Here is a 21,706-nt window from a genome sequence, read left to right on the forward strand (position 1 = left end):
TTTGATTTTTCATGTTATTATTTTTTTCTCTGTGACTTTGACATGTGGATTTCTTTTGTGGATTCTGCTTCTTGTGTGAGACTCAAGCCTTCAAGTTTAGGTCTGCTTCTTTTTGTGAACTTTATGCATCTTTGTGGTTTACTTTTGGGGCATGAAAAACTGGTTCCTCTGCACTGAGGATCTGGGTTGGTCCTGGAGAGAGAGGCCTCCACATCGTGACAGATCTTATTTTTTAGGTACTTACTATAAGTAAACTCAAACTTCCTCACCCTTCGATTATATATGATGGTGACTTAGAACTGTAATTTGCAAAGCAATTAAAACTTGGGGCATATGAGAAAATACTTAGGAATTTGAGTTAATTTACAAAAAATGTAATGACCTTGTGTTTGATTTGTAACAAATGGTATAATACAATACAGATGAATATCTGGAGAAAGCACAGAAGGCCTCTTACTCTGAGAAGGACAGTGCCAAGATTGGCATCAGCCTCTGGACAGATCATGACCTAACTTGAATAGATTCTGGTCTTATTTGAGGAACAAATCTCTACTCCTCCAATAATAACTGAATGGTCAAGGCAAACAAAAATAATTCTGAAGAATGAGGTTGAAAAAGTGTAATCATCCTTTATTAAATACACAGTAATTATTTCATATCCCAGCGATGTTATCATTCTGGGCAAGAATCTGAAAAAGATAATTATTCTGGTATGTTACGTATTTTCTTTTAAATTGGCTGATTTTAGACTTGCAGTCTGTAGAATATTCCACACTTGCAAGGTTTAATAATGTAGTTGGAGCAACAATCTCTCTTGGGGTTTGAGTATCTTCTTTGTTGAGTGTCATCTTTACTAGGCTGTTTCAGGCTATTTTCTACTAGATTTCACGTGATCATTTTTAATTCTTTAAGAGGAAGAAGAAATGCCATTTGGGGGGGCAATCCCCTCTTGGCTACAAGAGCTGTTGCTTTACTTTTTAATAAACTTTACTTGTATGACCTTACAAAGATAAAAATAAAAAAGAGATAATTATGCTTGTTTCTTATGTCTGATGGAGAACACTAGGGCTGGACCCAAGGGCAGATCAAATCATGGACTCCCCTCTCTAGAGTGGGGCAGAGCCTGGATGAAAACATAGCAGATAGCACAAAGCTGTTCTGTCCCAAATGTATGATGTTGGTCCCAAGCCTCATGTGCAAAAACATCATGGAGACTAATACTCATGAACCGGGAATCCTAGAAGCACTACTCCAGAAAGCTGCTGGGTGGATTCAAGAGAAAGACTTTGCAAAGAGAAATAGACACATCTAAAAACTAAGCTGATGCAAATAATAGGGACCAACTCCCAAGAGAAATTTGGCCATACCATTGGGAGTAAATCCTGTGATAACAGGGAAGGGGTTGGGGTGTGAGTGTGTGAGTGTACTGTTTCTGAATATTTAAAAGCAGTCCATTTCCATGTCTTTCGTGTAAGACTGGGTGAGGCTTCTTTGTTACCCTGACTTATGGCATTTTCTTCAAGTTTTACTGAATTTTAGACATATGTTTGACATATGATATATATATATCATATATATACCTGATTGCCATTATTAATCCAATTAATATATTCATCATTTCATGCAATTATGTTTTTTCCTTGAAAGAAAACATTGAAAATCTATTCTCAGCAGTTTTCACATATCTAATGCACTATTGTAAATGATTGTCCTTTGTTCTATGTGGGCGCGCAGCGATCTCGGAGCACCAGCTGCTGGCGTGGCGCAGGTCTCTCGTGCGCCACTGGGGTGTGCGGGTTTCGCGCGCGTTGCTGAGACGGGTCCCTGGCTCTCTGTGGCTACCGGATGCTGGTGACTCTGTGGGTCGCTGTCAGCTGCCAGGCGAGTTCTGTTCCAAGCTACCAGACACTCCCTCTGTGTACGCGATCCGTCGGCTACCGGATCACGAGGGGAGGTGCAGGAACAGTGAAAGCAAGATCTTCGTGAGTGGTTGCTGACGAAAGGACAGCCCCCTCCGGGGAGAGTGTATCACAGGCGCAGTGAGACACAGCTTCAGACAGACTCAGTGATGCAGCTCGTGATACAGCTCTGTTTTATTGGGGTGAAACCAGGATATTTATAGTGTGGAGGCAGTAGCAAAAGCCTCAGTGATGCCCTATTTACATGTGGTGGTGGGCTTCTGCCAGGCTGTCAGACAGTGCCTGATTATCACACAGGAAAACCTGGCAGTTTCTGTGCCAGAGGACATGTATCTGTGACGGGCACTTCAAAGGTGAGTTAGGAAGAGAGTAGGAAGGCGCCCCGCTGAGAAAGGGAGTCTCTGCATAAGAACGCCGAGCGGGCTTGCGGCTATCCAGACATGGAGAGACTACGACCTAAAACAGCAGGGGTCCCCAACAGTTCTATAAGTTAAAGCTCTAGAACTCATTCACCTTGCATAATGAAACTACATACATGATCAACATCTTCACAATTTTCCCACTCCTTAGCCCCTGTCAACCACTTTTCTGTTCTCCCTAGAGGAGTTTGACTCTTGCAGTGTTCACATGTAAGTAAGTTCTTGCAGTATTTGTACTTTTAGGGGGTGGTGATGGTTTCATGAGTTTGGGTGGTTGGCCTTTTGTTTTGGCTTTGGATTTTTTTTTCAACCTGGTCTATTTCACTTTTCAGAATTTCCTCTGGGTCCCTCCATATTTTCACAAATGACAGAATTTACTTCTTTTTTAAGATTGACAAGTTTTCCGTTGTACATACAAATCATGTTTTCTGTCCTTTTAACCATTGGTAGACACTTTTGTTAATCCCACATTAGCTACTATTGATATTACTGCAATGAATACAGTAGATATCCCTTCAATATTGATTTCAATACCTTTGGATATATACTCAGAAGTAGTGTGCTAGACTATATGGTAGTTCTGCTTTTGGGAAACATCTATATTGTTTTCTATAAGGACTGCAAAATTATATACTCATTAATAATCTTCATAATTTTCCCCATTCCCTACATACTCACTAGCCCTTCTTAACATTCATCTTTTTGATAGCCATTCAAGTAAGTGTGAAGTAATAACTCATTCTGGTTTTAATTTGTATTCTCTTAATTACTGAGCACTTTTAAAGGATTTATTTATTTTTATTTTATGTATATGAGTGCTTGCCTATGTATGTGCACTACATATGTGCTTAATGCCTGGGGAGGCCAGACGAGGGCATTGGATCCCTTGGATGTGGAGTTACAGATGGTTGCAATCTGCTACGTGGGTCCCTGTAAACAAACTTGTGTCTTAAACACTGAGTCACCTCTCCAGCCCAATCATTGAGTTGTTTGTTTTGTGTTTTGTAACTTTGAAAATGTCTGTTTGGGTCCTTTGTTGAATTTGTTTTCTTGCCATTGAGTTATTTAGTTTCCTAAATATTTCAAATACTGATTCTTAGTAAATGTATGGACTACAAATATTTTCTGTTTTTCTCAAGCTGTCACCTCACTATGAGCATTAGTTTTTTATTATTGTTGTTGTCTGTTTGTTTGAGAGATTTGGAATTGTTTGCATCTACTCAGTTGTTACTGAACTGTCCAGGTAGTCCATTTCCATTTGATTTTAAATTATAGTTTGCAGTTTCCAAGGTTTTATTCAAATCTTCTGGTGTATTGAAATTATTGGCATACAATTTTTCATAATAGTTTTGTATTGCTTATGATTCTGTTATATGAAATGTAACATCTCTTCTTTCGTGTGAATTATATTGTCTAAAATATTTTTTCTCAATTTTGCAAAAGGTTCCCAAGTTTTATCTTTTCAAAATTCTATACTCTCTCATAACTTTTATATTATTTTAGTAGTAGGCGTTTCTTTTTTTTCCACTCTGATCCCTATTTTCTTCGATATGAAAATGTTAAGCTCAGTTTCTCTATTTCTTTGAGTTGCATTTTCATTTTTGAGATCTCCTTTCTGCATGTAAGCATCTATTACTATAAAAATACCCTCTGAGAACTGCTTTGTTTAACTGCTATAAATAGTAAAATGTGTGCTTAAATTTTCATTTGTCTTAGATATTTCTTGGTGCCTTTTTTGTTCTTTAATAAATTCCAGATTCAAGAATGTGTTAATTTGCACACATTTGTAGATTGGTCGATTTTCCAAATTTCTTGTTGTTAATATTTAAGTTTATAAACATTGTATTCAGAAACAACTGCAGATACGACTCCAGTCTTAGTGAGCCCATTCTTCCTTTAACTTGCTCTATCTTAGAGAACGTTGCATGGACACTTGAGAAGAATATATGCTGCTGGTAATGGACGGTGAGCTCTGTGTATGTCTGTTAGGCCTTCCTGGTCCATGATCCCGCTCACATCCTCAGTTCCCATGAGGATAGCTTGTCTGGGTGGTTGTCCTTCGTTTAAATCTGAGTACTGCAGTCTTCTACTGTCATTAATATTGCCATTATTTCTTTCTTCCTCCAGTTTTGTTAATATTTTACACACTTAAGTGCTCAATGTTAAAATTATGCATATTGCCATGTCCTTTTGATAAACTGTCCCCTTTGCTATTCTAGAATCACTTTCCTTGCCTCTTTTGACAGTTTTTTACTTAAAACCTACCTTATCAAACCTAAGTTTGCTTACCTGACATTTTCCTAGTCCTTTTCGGTATCATTTGTGTGGCATAGCTTTTCCTAGCCTTTCACCCTCAGCCTCTGTTTGATGCTATAGGTAAGACGAGTCTTTTGTATGGAGCACTAAGTTGAATTTTGGACTTTAATTCATTCAGGACTATTTGATTGGAGAATGTAATCTACACATTTACAGTGATCATTGAAAGTAAGGTCGATCTCTGTGTTCTTCATTATTTTCTAAATGTTGTGTTCTTTCTTCCTTTCTTCATTGCTGTTTTCTTTGATGCTTTTGTAGTAGGATTCTACTTTCTGTTTATCATGTATATTTCTGCTGTGATTTTTTTTTCCTTGTGGTTACCGTGAGACTTATATAAAATATGTGCAAGTCACGGTAGTCTATTTTAAATAATAACCTAAATTCAGTTGCAGATGACAACTGTGCTCTTTAACTTCCATTCTTCCCAGATTTTATGCAATTGATATGATTTTTCAGCTTATGTGTGATATTGTGTGTCACTGATAAATTGCTCTATTGGTTTAAGTTATTCTAGTTTATTTTTGATATTTATTGTCCTAGAGTTGAAGGTGATTAATGTACCACCATTGTTGAGAGTGTCTGAGTTTAAGTACATGATGACCTTTAGTGCAACTTTTATACTTTCATATGTATTCTTATTAGTTAAAATTCTTCAAATCTGAAGATTATTTTCTCATAAAGTAGTTACAATGACGACGAATTCCCTAGCTTTAGTTTGTCTGGGGAATTTTCTCAGATCTCTTGGTGAAGATTCTTGGTGAAGATCATTCTTTCTGAGTATGGTATTCCTGGTTGGAAGTATTTTTCTGTAAGTATTCAGAATATATCGTCTTGTATGTCTCCATCTCTTGCTGTCCTTTGCCTTACAATGTTTCTGCTGAAAATCCACTGACAGCCTGATGAAAATTCACTAGTATGCAGTACGCAGCTTTTCTCTTTCTGCTCACAATATTTTGTCTTTGAACTTAGGGAATTTGTTCATATAGCTTATTGATAACTTATTTGTGTTTAAGATATTTGGGGTATTTGGGGCTTTGCCAATCTCAGTGTTCACTCATCTGTTCAAATGTGGACAACTTTCTGATGTTGTTCTTTGCTATCAGGTTTTCATCTCTTTCTCCTTTTGTTCTGTTCGACACTCTGTCTGTTAGTTTCATGACTTCTTATCAGCCCCGAAGTTTTCCTCATTCATTTTCATTCTTATTTTTGCTTTTTATTTCTCTGATGTAGTAGTTTTAAATGACCTGTCTTTGGTTGTGCTGTCTCTAACTTTAATTCAGTCTGCTTTGGAACTCACAATGGAATTTTCAGGCCAGAAAATCACAAAAATTCTTTACTCTAGAATTTTTTATGGGTTCTATTTCCATGGTAAATTTAGTTTTTTATTGCTTTCCTGATATCACCGAGTCCTTTGTGTATTCTGTTGTCTTTCAGGCTCCTTGTGTATCTTCGGTTCTTTGGGATCATCTGTGGGTATTTTGTGTGGTTGTGCTAATGCTGTCCCGTGTCCTTCATTATGTGTGATCTTTGCTCTCTCGACTTTTTGTCTATGCTTATGAAGACTGGGAGCTTTTCCAGTCATGACAGAATAAATATGGCAAGGAATGCCCTTCAACCCAGAAATTCTGGAGAGGCAGCAAACAGAGACTGGGTTGATTTGCTGCTGCTGGCTGGATAATGGTGGTTCAACCTAATGCCCAAGTCCACATGGGCTAATCTGGTATTTGAAACTGTGAGACTGTGGGCCTTTTGCTGGGGTCCATAGTCACTGGCATGGACCCTCTGATTATGAATCAAGGCCTATATCCTGGATTTGTGAAGGTTGGCCTGGTACCAGTGACAACTGAGGGAGGCTGGCGATTAAGGTCATAGAAGTTAACCCCGAACATGTCTCAGTGAGGGCAAACAGCTTTGAGCCTGAAAAAGGGCAGTCAACATGGTGCTGGACCAAGAATCCTTGGAATCACATGGATTAGACTTGAGCCTGGCACTTGGGGGTCAGATTGGAATTGGTTGGCATGGATCGGTCTTGAGTGACGGCTCATGAGGTGTGCCTGATGGTATGCCCAAACTGAACACTCATCATGTGGTGAGTTTGATAATGGAGTCTGTCAAAACTGAGTGCTGATCGCAGGGTGAGCCTGATGGTGAGGTCTATGGGAAGGCTGAGTGCTGGTTACAGGGTGAGACTGATGGGGGTTCTATGTCAAAGTTCAGTGCTCACTTTGCCCTCCCTCCCTAGCATTTAGGGTACTTACCCCACTCTCGGTTGTGTGGGCTTGAGGAAGGAGAGCCTTGAATACATGATGCTGTAGCTTCCTAGTGTCTTCATGTGTCTTTTCTGACTTGTGTGCTTTGCCCACTGGCTGAAATCTCTCACCTGGATTCCAAACCCCTGTGAAGGCATTTTTTTTTTCCTAATGATGGTGACTCATGTTGTGAGAATGAATGAGTACTGCAAGCTCCATCCTGTGATGTTGCTGAAATTGCTCTTTCTGCATCATTAAAGCTTTTGAATTATGACCTGGGTGTATTTGAAGAAAAGAGATAAACTTGATTTCCAAAATTAAAAAGATTAGTTCAGTGCCTATAACCAAGAGTCAAGTGCTTTGTGCAAGAGCCACTGTGCAACTTTGGGGACTCAATTCACACTGTCATGAGCAAAACCATGTAGAGAAATCCTAGGTAATCAGAGCATTTGAGAGTGGGAGAGAAGGAGACTCTGACAGTGAGAAATTAATGTGAGTTAAATCTGAAAAAGTTACACTGATGTTATTAACAAACAAGATAGAATAAGGAAAAAAGTCTCCAATTTTATTAGTTCTAAATGAAAATGGATGAGGGTATATTGTTAATTTTGTTATTATTTTGTCCATCTCCTCCTTCATACATTTCAGCTCCAATTATTTCTTCTCAAGTTAGGAAAACTCGCTTTATCTATTCAGCATAATACTTACATAGGTTATATCATGAACATAATTTATAGTACACAACCAAGCTGCCATGTGTATGCACTCTATGTTATGAGATGTGTTTTAACAGATGTATTTTTAAATTTATCTTATGAAATATATTCGATATATTTTACTTTAACAATAGCTGTTAGGAATTTAAAGAAAAACATTGATTGAGTGGCAGTATTTTAGATCATCAGAGAAAAAAACATGGCTATATTTTAACACATTTTATATCTTTCCTATACTTGATAGCTGATTGAAACTATAAAGGGAAAGTTATTGTTGACTGACATTATTACAGGTTTCTTTCTAGGAACCAGTGGTTAGTAATCTCACTGAATTTCAGAATATGTCTATTAGCTGTCTAGGTTGCAGGTACAAACCAGTATCATGCTCAAGTATCAGTGTCTGTAAGCAGCAATGTTTTCTTGAGGACACCTGCTATGTGAAGTCCATCACTGTCCATTTATTGCTAGCAGACAGTTACTTTGCACAGATAATTTACCATAAATATTAAATTCCAAGTTAGCAAATGATGTCACATGTGGTTTTGTTTAAAAGACTGACAGAATTATAAATGAGTAACTGTCTTAAAGGGGGTTTATAGTGTGTGAAAAATTTATTGATTTTTAGAGGAAGAATAAAAGTGAAATTTGCTCAGTATTTATTATTTTGACTCAAGCAACTTGTCCACCACCAGCACTGCTTGATTAACAAATTGACCACAAACAACACCCAGGTTATCAACTTGGTTTTGCATGAACAGAAGACGACAATGCCATGTGTGCATTTAGCGGGAAACCAGAATGAGGAATTTGTTCTACAAATCCTGATCCATAAGCGTCACATCTATTTGATTAATGGGGAGAGGCGCCTTAATAAAGATGACACAGTCTGCATGTACGCTATTGTTATTTGTACTCTAAAGACACTGTTTAACAATGAATGTTCAGTTCCCTACAGGCATATGGATTGACTCCAACCTTGCCTCTGGGGTCCAAAATATCAACAGAAAATGATAAAATAGAATATTTTACATAGCTGTTGCACATTAAAGTTTTGCAGAATGTTTCACAGGCAATTACAGAATCCCAGTGCGTCCTTTAGTATGATGACACTGCCCATGAAATGAAACAGCAATTTGAAGCCTACAGGCAGCCAGTGATTTTACAAAGTACTCATTCCATCAGAATGGAAGGAGGGATGCATGGCACTAAACACCATGGGCATTAGGGGATTTTATTACCTTGCCTTGTAGTTAAATTCAACAGTGTATCCCAACCCAAGTAGGAACAACACGTGTAAACACATATACGTTTAGGTCTGAGCCACAATTTGAAGTCATATAAGCATCCTATTATAAGTTTACAGTCAACTAGTATATATTAGACAGAAACTATCTCCAAGGTTGGAAAAGGGAGAAAATGTGATTGGTTGGTTTTCAGCAAGTGTGTGTGGTGTGTGGTGTGTGTGGTGTATGATGTTGTGTGTGCTGTATAGTGTGGTGTATGTGCATGCTATATGGTGTGGTGTATGTGTGTGGTGTGTGTGTGTGGTGTGGTGTGTGTCTATGGTGTATGGGGTGTGTATGTGTATGGTGTGTGTGGTGTGTGTGTATGGTATATGGGGTGTGTGTGTGTGTGTGTGTGTGTATGTGTGTGTTACAGGTAGTCATGGTCCGCACTTTGTACATGCTAGGCCTGCACTCTACCACTGAACTGCATCCCTAGCCCCATTTTTAAATGTGCAACACTCTCTCCAGTAATTTTCATGCAAGCCAATGCGATTTCTTCCTATTTACTGGATATCAGGGAACTAATGCTCAGAAAGTTTCAGTCATTTGATCACACAACTAACAACCAGTTTGATGCTAACATGAAACAAATTCTCAAATTGTGTGTAGCCCTCTGACCACTGATGTCAGCCTCATTTTGGTGACTTGCCATAGGGGAATTAAAGAGGAGTTCCAGACCATCCAGTTAAAAGGCAGCGGCTTTGGTGACACGGTGAACAGCAGGATTTGAGGTGACTCCAACTCTGCTCTAAATGAGGAACTTGCCAGAGGAAAAGACGCTTCCTCCTCAAATTGCTCGTTTAGGTGTAAAACCCAGGGAAGGAGAGTCTGCATCTCCAGCAACTCTCCTTTGGTGGCATTTTAACTGGCTTATGAGACTTGTCAGTGTTCCTGTAGAGATGTTGTCTTAGAAATCACCTCAGAGAAATAAGCAGGAATGCCACTTAACTTTCTGGCCTCTGCAGGACCTTATATAAGAATGGACTTACATCATAAGACCTGTAAAAGTGGCATTGAATGAATTACCAATCCTTATTAAATATTTCATTTAATAAATAAATTAAAAATGCCATCCTTCTTCTCCAAGTTATTGAAGTGATGGAGTGATTACCTGACTGTAGCCTAATTATTGATAGTCTGTTGATTGATTGACATCCACTAATTTCATTATTTTTACAATGTAAATGTGCTTAGTAAATACATAATGATTGAATTAGATTTATTCATTTCAAGATGTATCTTGATAACACCCAGGACGCCTTGGTGGTGTTTACATATTTGTAATCAAATTATTCACACATGACTAAAGACCACCTATAAGAGAGTCTTTAAGTAAGAACAAAGCTTAATTCAAGCTCAGAACTTGACTCTAGGTTTATTAGTGGTTAAGACCGAAGGAATAAATAATGCAATAGCTGGAATTTAAGATTCAAAGAGCAAAACATGCTTTGCTTCTCTTATTTGATTCTTCTTGGTGAAAACTTTACTCTGATTCCTAAATCCCATGGATAATAACATTTCCTTGAATCTCATGACCACAAAAATGACGACCATGTATGCTTGAGTCTCAGAATGAACAGAGGAGTAGAATGATTCTCCTTCTTTCAGGAGGTCTGTAGCTATCTCTCAATTCCTTAACCACTACTAATGTGTTATTTTTTAAATCTATAAACTTAAGAATTGGGGTGAGACAATATGAGATATAAACAATGCCTAGCTAGTTTTGAAAACCAGAGAGAACCATATTGCTCCTACAACCTACTGACAAATTATACATAGCAGATCAAGAAATATATGTCTAGGTAAGGTTTATCTGAGAACAACTGGTCTTTGCCTAAGATTTATCTACATGACACATAGTAATTAAAAGTACCAGGTTGGTGGAACTAACCTTCTTGGGTGTTTAACAGACATACTTTGAGGCCTATAATAATTTGGTCAGAGGGACATAAAGGACACTTTTTGCTCCTTGCCCTCCTAGGTCAACCATTTCCAGGGTACTATGAGCATCTCTCAAAATGTCCTGTAATGGTGGCGGGTCACCTATCCTCTTGATCAAGGAGGCTGAGGAGACCCCACCAGATGGACTTGAACCAGTGTCCAGTCTATAAAGAGAAGGGTCAACACAGAGGAATCATGTCATCCATGCTTCCAAGTGAAGCCAACCGTGGTCGAGCAGGACCTTTGACTTATCTTCATATAGGTGGAACTGGTAAAAGAAAGGAGCCAGGGGCTCCTCCCAAGCCCATGTGACCCCTGAGGAAGAGATCCTCAAACGACCTCAAGAGTAAAAATAAATCGGTTTGGCACTCCTATCCTCAGGCCTCTTGGGGTAAGTCTATAGCAGCGCAGCACCCCAGACACCTGGGGAACCAATACTGCTTCCTGATCCTTCTCACCCAGACTAATTGAGTGCCTTTCTTGGGCCCCAGGAGCACGGCTTCTGGTCCTGGCCCCGCCCTCACCTCTCTCTGGGTCCCTGGACCTGCACCACCGGCTAACTCTCCCAGCCTGCATGCTTCGATTGCTGTAGATGAGGAACAACTGATTCTCCCGGAACAGGGACCTCTGGCTGACTAGATTTACCAGAAGGGCAGATGGGGGGGAATAGATGGGGGTCCTGACAACACAGTGGACAGTGGCAGGGATGACAGAATATGGAGGCTCTAGTGGGAGAGGAAGGCTGTCTATCCGACGATTTTATATTAATACTCAGATGCCAAGGAACTCAGAAAGTAAGCGACTGTGACCAGTAATAGTCATATATATAGAGATTAGAAATGCATGTGAAAACGTCTCAATGTCAATTGCCTTAAAATGAATTTTTCTGTATGAAACTGTGTATTTTAACAACGAAGTGGAGATCTTTTTTAAATGTCAAAAACTCATTTAATTTTATGTCTTATAGAGTTTATAATGAGTAAAAGATTGTAGAAGCGTAATAATTCATCTGTAAACCTAAAAATATATAGCCAATTTTGAAAGAGATGTACCCTAGCTCAGAAAAATGTTATTGAATAGGTTAATGCTGTTGTAATGAAATGCTTCTTCTAATAAACAAACAAACAAAACAAAAAATAAATAAATAAATTGGTTTATCTGGACCAACTGTATGGCCTTAAACATCCAAAAGGAAAGTATTACCAAAGATTAAAGGGGCCAATATAATTTCATAAGAGTCCATATTTATAGCTAAAGGCTACATAACAAGCAACAATGCCAGACGGGCCATACCTTCTTTTGAGTTGTTGGCCAGCGTGCCCAAAGGGATTCCCAGATAGTAACCCACCATAGAACTGGGACAGTGAACAGCAGACCCCAATCTTATCCAAACGAATATTGACAACTGATTACCACTACATGAGGAACAGCTGACTCTCCTAAAACAAAGACCTCTAGATAAGCTGACTAGATTCACCAGATGGATAAGTAGTGGGGAATGGCTGAGGGGGGGGCAACAACACAGCAGACAGTAGCAGGGATATAAGAGTATAAGGGCTCTATTGGGGGGAGGGAGGCTATGGGAGGCTGCTACCTGGGAAGTGGATATATAAATAAATTTAAAAAATTCTTCAAAGCATAAAAATTTGCTCCTTAATATTAATAGACGTGAAAAACATTACCATTGAAATCTACCTGATGACTTTATATCCATGCTCAGATGCCAAGGAGCTCAGAAAGTAACCGACTGTGACTAGTAATAATCAGATATATAGAGATTAGAAACGCATGTACATCTTAGTGTCAATTATATTAAAAATGAATTTTTCTTTAAAAAGTAGAATTAAGTAGAGCCCTTTGCTAGAGTGATACATTTTGATTCTTGTTCATATATGACTAAGTTGGAATATTGATAGGAATTATGTTTTAATATCGTCAAGAAAGTATTCCCTGGATTAGCAAAATTCAGTTCATTCTTTTGAGTATTGGGTTCCCTCCCCTTCAGTGGCCAGGGAATATTACATAGTGATTGCATCTGTCTCTCACACCTTGTTGTGGCAGCAACCATAGAGTCATTCATAAGAGAAGTTATAATTCAAGATGGGCATGGTGGTGCACGCCTTTAATCCCAGCACTAGAAAGGCAGAGGCAGGCAGATCTCTGTGAGATTGAGGCCAGCTTGGTCTCCATAGTGAGTTCCAGGCCAGCCAGAGCTACAGAGAGACCCTGTCTCAAAAGCAAAACAAAACAAACAAAAAACAAAAAAAAATTTGCAATTCATTTTGTGTATGTCTTGAAGTTACTTATTTTTATTGCATGTATTTATTTGTGTATTTATATGTGTGTGTGTGTGTGTGTGTGTGTGTGTGTGACTGTGCGTGCCCACACATCGGTGTGCCACAGCACACAACTTGAGGCCAGAGGAGAACTTGTAGGAGTTGGTTCTCTCTCTCCACCTGTGAGTCCCAGGGATTAAATTCAGGTCATCAGGCTTGGCAGCAGGCACCTATACCCACTGAGCCATCTTGCCAGCCCTTATAATTCATTTTAGTACTGAAATAATGCAAGTATGGACAACTATAAATACCTTTTACTGTAGCAAATCCTTCCATATGCTTACTTAGTTCTTTGGGAACAATTTGAATTTCTTTGTAACATAGGACGTTTCTAAGCTGGAAAACTTTATCCTGGTTAGAGAAAGGCGATAGAAAGAATAATTTGTTGCCTATCTATGTGGAAATGCTTAGAGATACATGCATACATCTTCTATATTATAAATGTTAATAGTAATTTTATGTATGTAGAATCCGAAACAGTTGGTCTGGTAGATATTGAGAGCTGAATAACAGTTACTAGACAGAGAGAGAGAGGTGGAGGGGTAAGGAGAATGGTCAGCACATTCAATGCCACAGTTAATAGGAATAAATCCTGAAGGGCTGGCACAGCAGCAGGAATAAAGTTAACAGTACCAAGTTATCTAACCATAGAGAGACTCTGAGTGTACTATGAACCAACAATGAAACTGAATATACTAATTACCTGAGGTAGACTCTGTCCAATACGTACATGAATCAACCATTATATTGTGTCTCATAGATGCAGACACATATTATGTGTCAATAAAAATGACAAAAAGAAAAATTGGGCTGGAGAAGTGAGCCAGAGGTTAAGAACACTGCTCTCCCATAGTACCTGAATTCAGTTCCCAGTACCCACGTGGTAGCTAGCAACTGTGAGTAACTCTAGTTCCAGTGTATCTGACGCCTGCTTCTAGTCTCTGAAGGCATTGCACGCGCAGGGGCAATCACATGCATGCAAGCCGTACATTCAAACTCATAAAATGAAAATAGATTTTTAAAGTTTTTAAAGAAGAGAGGAATTTGAAAATGTTTGTATTCTTGTATTTGGTGACTCTAGGAATTGCATCTGCCTTGTGTTTTGTTTTGTTACTTTGTTGATTTGGACAATGGATGCTGTACTGATTTGCTCTGCCCTCATTAAGCAGCTGTTTCTATTACTGTATAGAGACTATGGAGTCGTGTTTGCAGAGTAGCTATCTGTAGCTAACTCTGAAAGAACTCCTTCAGAGCCTAATTAAAACCTTTTCTTTCAAGAGTTTTCTATAGAATTTTTATGTTCGTTTCAATGATAAAATTAAAATGAATAATGGTAAGGACAAGAAAATAATTAATTATGGGTTTGGAAAAACAGATACTCTCTGTGTTTATAATTTCGAGTACTCACACAAGGGAATGACTGAAAATATATAGAGAAATATAATAACTGCAATGATCATATCAGCATCATTCATTTAATTGTCATTTTAAAAATTAAAAGCTTATTAAATATATTAATATCTACAAATTTAATTTGTCAATGACTTACATATAATCACAGTTTATACTTTAAAACAATAAAGACCCCAATATGCCAATGGAATCTTTATTCACACCATAGATGAGATAACAAAATTTAACACTTTTTGAGGCTTAAAAGGAACAGTATTTTTTAAACCTTGTATTTTTATTTTCTTGTAGAAAATTGATCTATATGGGTTTCACCTCGTTAAGTCAGAATTACCTAAAACTTCAATTGTATTTTCACAAATAATTTGCTTTAAATTTTGATTTGTAAATCGTGTGTTTATTTTCATATTTATGCTTAATTGTGTGTTTTTTAGATTAATATTAAAATTAGCAAGTATTCCCTGAGCTGACTCTTAGGCAGATAAAGACCTTGGAGGCAAAAAACCAGTGTAGTATTAACAATTTGCCATGGATAATTCACAAGTAAATAAACCTGGTGTGAATAATTGAAAATGTGTTTGAGTTAATTCAAGGCTAAAGTCTTTACAGAAAATGTCTCTCAATATGCAACTGCTGAAATAGGCTGGAACTCAGACCACTCAATGAGGGGCCATTTGTAGGCTGTCAATATTTTTTTTCCATGTTATCTGCAAACCTATAGACCTCACCTTCTTGATATAGTAGTCCTAGAATTATGAAGGCTATAGCCGTCTGAGAAGTTGGAAAGCCTTGTCATGGAATCATTCAGCTTCCTTTTAACTTATAAAAAAAATTAAATGTAGAAACATTTGTGCTAGTTCTCATATAGTGCCCTATATGATGCAGAGATTATAGTGTAGTTTCCAGGACTGATGTGTGGCTTGGTGGTAGAATGTTTGTTTAGCTTGCATGTGGGCCCCTGGGTTTGATTTCCATGCCTGAAAATACAAATTCAGGTAAATGTAATATTAAGAATTCACCTGTAAAAAGAGCTTGAATGTTTAGTGTTAAAATAATGGGATTTTAAAAAGTGACTATTTAATGCATTTTAGTACTGTATTGAAAAATTTAAACTAATAATCTCATCCAGATAATAGTCACTCTTCCCACAATTAAATGTATACATGTCATAGATGCTGACAAATTCTGCAAAGTGCTTCCAAATTATATCAGGATTTTCACTCTATTGACACCAAGCATTGTTAATCAGCTATTAAGACCCTAATTATGTTCCTTGTTGTACTATCACTAAGACATATGACTGCAATTGAGTTGTGGCTATTTTACTTATAATTTTACCTGGGAGTCTTTAAAACATATTTCCCATTTTCCTAATTATAGGTTTCATATACACTGGAGAAGTTGTGCATCGAATGCTAACAGCCACACAGTACATAGCCCCTCTAATGGCAAATTTCGATCCCAGTGTATCCAGAAATTCAACAGTCAGGTATTTTGATAATGGTAAGTATTGATAAGCCTATTTGTGTTTGATGTATATCTAAACAAGAAGCATAAAATTCTTATCGAACTTCTTGACATTGAGACCAAGTTTGTAAACTGCTTGATGCAAATGATTTGAAACAATAAATGTCAAACCGTTAAATGTGGTAAAGTACATGATCAGATGGTTCTCCATCCATCTGTTCATTTGTTCACTCATTTTTTCATTTAACTATCATTTACAGCTATTACATAGTATAATGAATGAGTTTATGTAGACAGCAGCTCAAAAAATACATCTATTTTATTCTATTTCAATAACCCTTTCATATTTAAAAAATCTAGTTAAGTATGATCCTTAAGTAGAGGCAGTTCACATATTATATTGATATTAAAGTTTTACAACTTATGACTCCCATGGTAAGCTGAACATATCCTTTCAAAAAATATGAAGTTATAGGATTTAAAATATTAATAGGATATAATGCTTCCAATTTTAAGATATGAAATAAGTCATGTTAAGATTTACCAAGTATACTGACAGCAATGTATCCCTGTATTTCTTTGGAGGGCATATAAAATAATTTGAAAAAACCTGTAATTTATCATTAATTATCATTAAAATTTAAATAAGAGATTCAAGATCTTAGAGCCATAAATGAATCTTGACCTTTATATCTCACTGAAAGGTCCGAGTTTAGTAAAGGAAAGAAATTACAGGCATAGGCTGTATTTCAGTCAAATAATTTAAAAGAATTTTATATACTGTTCATAATTCCAAATAATACATGTTTGTTCAAATGACAATTTCATCTCTGGAAAAATAGAAATCATTTAAGGTACACAAAGATTTCTAATGGTCAAGGACAAAGTTAAAATTTTCTAATAAGTGCTAGGGACTTGAAAATGAGAGTATCCTTGGGAGAAAATTAACATTTCATTATAAAAACAAGTTTATAGTTAGTGTGATAAAGCCATTTCATAGGTCATCATAGCAATGGATGGAAGACACTAAGCACAGTCAAACATACACGTCAGCAAGTACATCTTCAACACTTTGAATCACACCCAAGTGTGATATAACATTTATTAATTAACTCTAAATATTATCTATAGCAATTACTTTTCCTTATCACTTTAAGAACTGATTTATTCTACCTACCTTTTTGGTTCAAACTCATGAGCTGAGATAGATGATGGATGATAGATAGATAGATGATGGATAGATGATAAATGATAGATAGATAGATAGATAGATAGATAGATGATAGATAGATAAAACCAGAAACTTCTAAGCTTAGTCCACAGTCTCCCTTGCAGAACCACTGTAGTGATTCACTCTAAGTACCCAAGAACTGATTTAATGAAAGCTGTTTGTTTTCCAAACCCTATTTTTTAACACATGCTGTTAAGGACATTGGCTCATGAGAACAGAATGTTTAGGAGTAGGTTTTGATAGTTTCAGCATCAAAATTGTAAAGTATTTAAGTAATTCTCTCTTTCATATGTTCTGAGATACTATTTTAGTGTGTTAATTTTTTATAATTCTTTTATAAATTAAAGTATATTGTTCTAACTCGCTTCTAAATTCTTTATGAAGATTTTCATGATATATTAAGAAGTCTGTCTCTGGTACATAGTATATGTACTTAGTTGGCACTGTTTCACAATATTTAATGAATGAATAAATGAAAAATGTAAATGTTTAAGAATTCTTACTTCTGAGCATTTTGAAATCATGACTGTTCAAGAGTTAATGCATTGTCCTCATTGAAGCAGTTTCTGTGTGCTGACCATGGGATACCAAGTTCCTGCAATGTGATAAATGCAAGCTGAGTTGCTCCTATGTTACTTATTAATAGATGATGCAATTTGAAATATTCTAAGCCTCTTTATATCATAGCAAGTTGTTGAAATATTCTTGACTTTGATTGGTTAGAGCCAATGACATCCACTTTAAAATTGGAAACAGCATTTTAGGAAAGCCACCATCTCTAGAAGGCACAGTGGCAGGTCATAAAGTTTCTTCTAAGATAAAAACTTCTGAAAGAAATCACTAGATTTTAAAAGAGAGTTAATGATTCCAACTGTTGTGGCTAGGCCATCTGTCTATATAAAGTATAACTGCAGTCTACATTAGTCACAAAATATTAACACACAAATGGGAAAAGTTATAAACATGATGTCTTTTTTGACAAACATAGTTTGATGGTTCATAAATAGAAAGTCAGATTCTCTTACCAGTGGCTAGAAACCTGATGAAGCATAGAATCAAAAAAGGGAGCTGATGTGCCTTTTGTAGCTGTAGTGCATTCTAGTTCTGACTTTATTTTGAAGATCAAATGTTGACATCCAGTACTGATTAGGTAATTATACTATGATTCGAGATGCTTAGTACCAATAATACCTAGGCTGGTACGGCAGGCTCTATGGCCTGGTGCGCATGATAAATAGCTTCAGAGAAGCAGCTTGGGTGGATAATGTCAAGCAGTTGGCCTCTCAGAGCTCTGTAAATATGAGTTCGTTAGCTGATGGCTTTCCTTTACTCAACATCGTAGTTGTCCAACGCAATAAGTAAAAAACAAATCAGTATAAAAGCCACCCCCAACTCACCTCCCTGTTACAAAGTGTTTGATTTTAGCAGTATTTAATAAAAAATGGTACTTGAAATAGTGGTCCTTTGATCAAAGAAAAGGGAAAATTTTTAGCAAATTTCAAAATCTAATGAAAACATTGATACTAAAAATTATTGCTGTTACTATTGAAACAGGCAAATGCTGGGTCACTGTGCCACTCCGCAATGTGAAACCTAGCGTGTGCATGCACTGTTCACTTTAATACCCGTTGCTGACAGTGTATTAGAAATAGCTCACTGGAATTCTCACTGAAGTCTTGGTTTATGCTTGCATCTCATCTTCACACAGGATTCGAAGCTACTGTATTTTCTTATGTTAAGTATTGAAATCCCTTGAAGGCTTTAATTATCCTTCCTGCGTTATGGAACAGGAAACAGGTGCATGCAGGTGAACTGCGTCTGAACTTAGGAAGAAAAACTTGCAGAGGTAGTTAACAGGGTATGGTAGAAGTTAGACAATAAGGACTTGAATAATGTAGACATTGGGACGTGAGTAGCAGATCCTTGTACGGGTAAAATTATGAAAAGTTTCCTGCTAAGGTTTTCTGTTATCATTTCCCAGTCTTTAAGAAATTATACCATAGATGCTTTGATGCCTATAGGAGGCCCTGTCTCACCCTTGAGAGTTCCAGAACTTTTTAAGGCTAAAAGCTCCATGGTCAACTTCAACAACATTTTGTGTTTTTTTGTTTGTTTGTTTGTTTGTTTGTTTGTTTTCTCATTGTTGTTTGTTGCTTGGTTTGTTTTGTTTTAAGACGGGGGTCTCCCTGTAGCCCCAGCTGGCCTGATCTCCCTATATCGACCAGACCGACTACAGTCTAATGAAGATTTGCCTGCCTCTGCTTCTGGAGTGCTAGGATTAAAGGTGTGGGCCACCATGTCCAGCAACTTCTAAAATGTTATCTCAAAGGAAATATATTTCTATATTTTAACATCTTTTAAAGATTTATCCTCAGGTAATCAAAATGCTTAAAGTAACAAGTCTATTTAAAAATTTCAGCTACCTCAAGAGTCATAACTAGCACCTCAAATGGTTGCTGAATTTTAATTCCACATGGAATAATAGTAATTTTTAAAATGAGGTATTTTTGTCAGGAGATACGTTTTATTCTTTTAGTTCTGTTTGATTTTTGGTGCATTATTTTATGGCACAAGGATTTCTTAAATTTCTGTTTTTCCAAAGATTAAAACCAACAACACTCTGCAAAAATCACAGCTATCCATTGTGTATTCAAAGAAAAGAATGCACAATGTCAGTTAAACTGCACACAATTCTCATTGAACTTGAATATTGAAGGACACTTCAACTTACTTTGTATGTCAACAGTTTCATAGTGAAGATAGCAAACTGAGTCACTGGAATATGAATTCCAGCTGATCAGCTTCACCTCATGTTCCTGAGGGGACTTCAGCAATCAACCCTTTAAAAGTTTCGTAGGGTCCAGGAATCAGTGCAACAAAGATGGACAGACATAGTTGATCAAAGAGGAAAATTCACATTAGTGTTAAAGGAACTTCTATAGAAGACTGTGGTTCTGTTCCAAAAGATATTTTTAGGTCACTTACAAGAAAGCCCAGCTTTTTTGCATATGTTCTTTCTCAGCATTTGACACAGGAATTTAGAATTCATTCAATCCTCTGGACTGTTTAGAAAGTGGCTCATATAAATTTTAGCAGATAGTACCTGTTACCATTAATGAAAAGCTAAGGCAAATTACCCCCTCACTGGGAAGAATTCATATTAACCTCAGTATGAGCTTAGATTTTTACCAAATATTTAAACAATACTCAGTCCTTTAAAATAAATCCCAAACTCTATTTCAGTATCAGAATTCTAATTACCCACAGAAAATTGAAATAGCACACTGGATCCTATGCTAGATAAACATCTATGGATGCACTCCTAGGACTGGAGCATACCTTGATTCACTGGTCTCTTCTTTCTCCTGCTGGGTGGTAGGCACGGCACTTGTTGTCCAGTGGGACCATGTCCACCTGCAGGACAATTACAACCTGGGAAGCTTCACCTTCCAAGCAATTCTCCTCATGGATGGACGCATCATCTTTGGATACAAAGAAGTAAGTGATGGTTTGAATATGTTTTATTCCCTTGACCTTGACCATGACCCTGTCTTTCCTTCAAGCGTCAAGACCAGGGTATTTCAGAAATGAACTTCAAATCATTTTCTTGTTGGTTTATTTTGCTTAATAAAGAAACTTATTTTAATTTTCTTTACCAAACACAGTTAATATTGGAGGTTTGTTTTGCTTTTTTGTTTTCTGATATCATTGGCATTATGATCCATGAATTTACAAAATTATTGAGTGTCTTATAATGGTATTATTAAAAAAAATCCCTCAGGAAAAAAAATTTCTTGTTTTTAAGGATTTTTTCATCCCTTATATAGGTCTTTATATTTATAGGTTTAGGGTGGGTTCCCTTCTTGATTTCTTTTTTATTCTGACCTCCAAATATTAGTGAAAATAAAAATGGGTGACCCAATATTAGGATTTGTAGGGCTGTTATGTCTACTGTTCAATGTCCTTTGTAATCCCACAGGAAAGACTATGATATTCCCAAGTGCACAAATATACGAAAGAACTTAAATTATGTCTTGTTTGAATTTAATAAACTGACAAGGAAAGAAAATTTGCAAAATCATGGGTTTAAGTTTGCAGGAAGTTTAGACTAGCATAACAGTGTGTTTGATTTCAGTCTACAGTATGAGGGAGGTCTATTAGACAAATACACAGATAAAATAGCAAGAATTGCAGTTGAAATGTTTTAGACAGTTGGTAGTTACGAGAGAAATACTGACAATGAAAATTAATAATGGACATGGTTAACACATAGGTTAATATATTTATAATAGTACAGACTCCGAGTCCTCCTTTCAGTTCAAGGACTGTCTTTTTTTTTTTTTTTTTTTTTTTTTGTCTTTTTTGAAACAGGGTCTCCCTGTAGCCCCAGCTGTCCTGAAACTCTCTATGTGGACC

At 36.8% G+C, this 21,706-nt stretch overlaps 1 protein-coding gene across 1 annotated transcript in view; it reads left to right on the top strand.

Moving 5' to 3' along the window:
* Positions 1-21,706, top strand: part of Plxdc2 (plexin domain containing 2) — a 468,383-nt gene that overhangs the window by 311,314 nt on the left and 135,363 nt on the right. The window contains exons 5-6 of the mRNA XM_008855025.3: positions 15,973-16,095; positions 20,670-20,788. Coding sequence (XP_008853247.1) covers positions 15,973-16,095; positions 20,670-20,788 — 242 coding nt within the window. The remainder of the gene's footprint in view (positions 1-15,972; positions 16,096-20,669; positions 20,789-21,706) is intronic.

The sequence above is a fragment of the Nannospalax galili genome, unplaced genomic scaffold (assembly GCF_000622305.1).
Source record: "Nannospalax galili isolate Female #2095 unplaced genomic scaffold, S.galili_v1.0 scaffold487, whole genome shotgun sequence".
Classification (NCBI taxonomy): Eukaryota; Metazoa; Chordata; class Mammalia; order Rodentia; family Spalacidae; genus Nannospalax; species Nannospalax galili.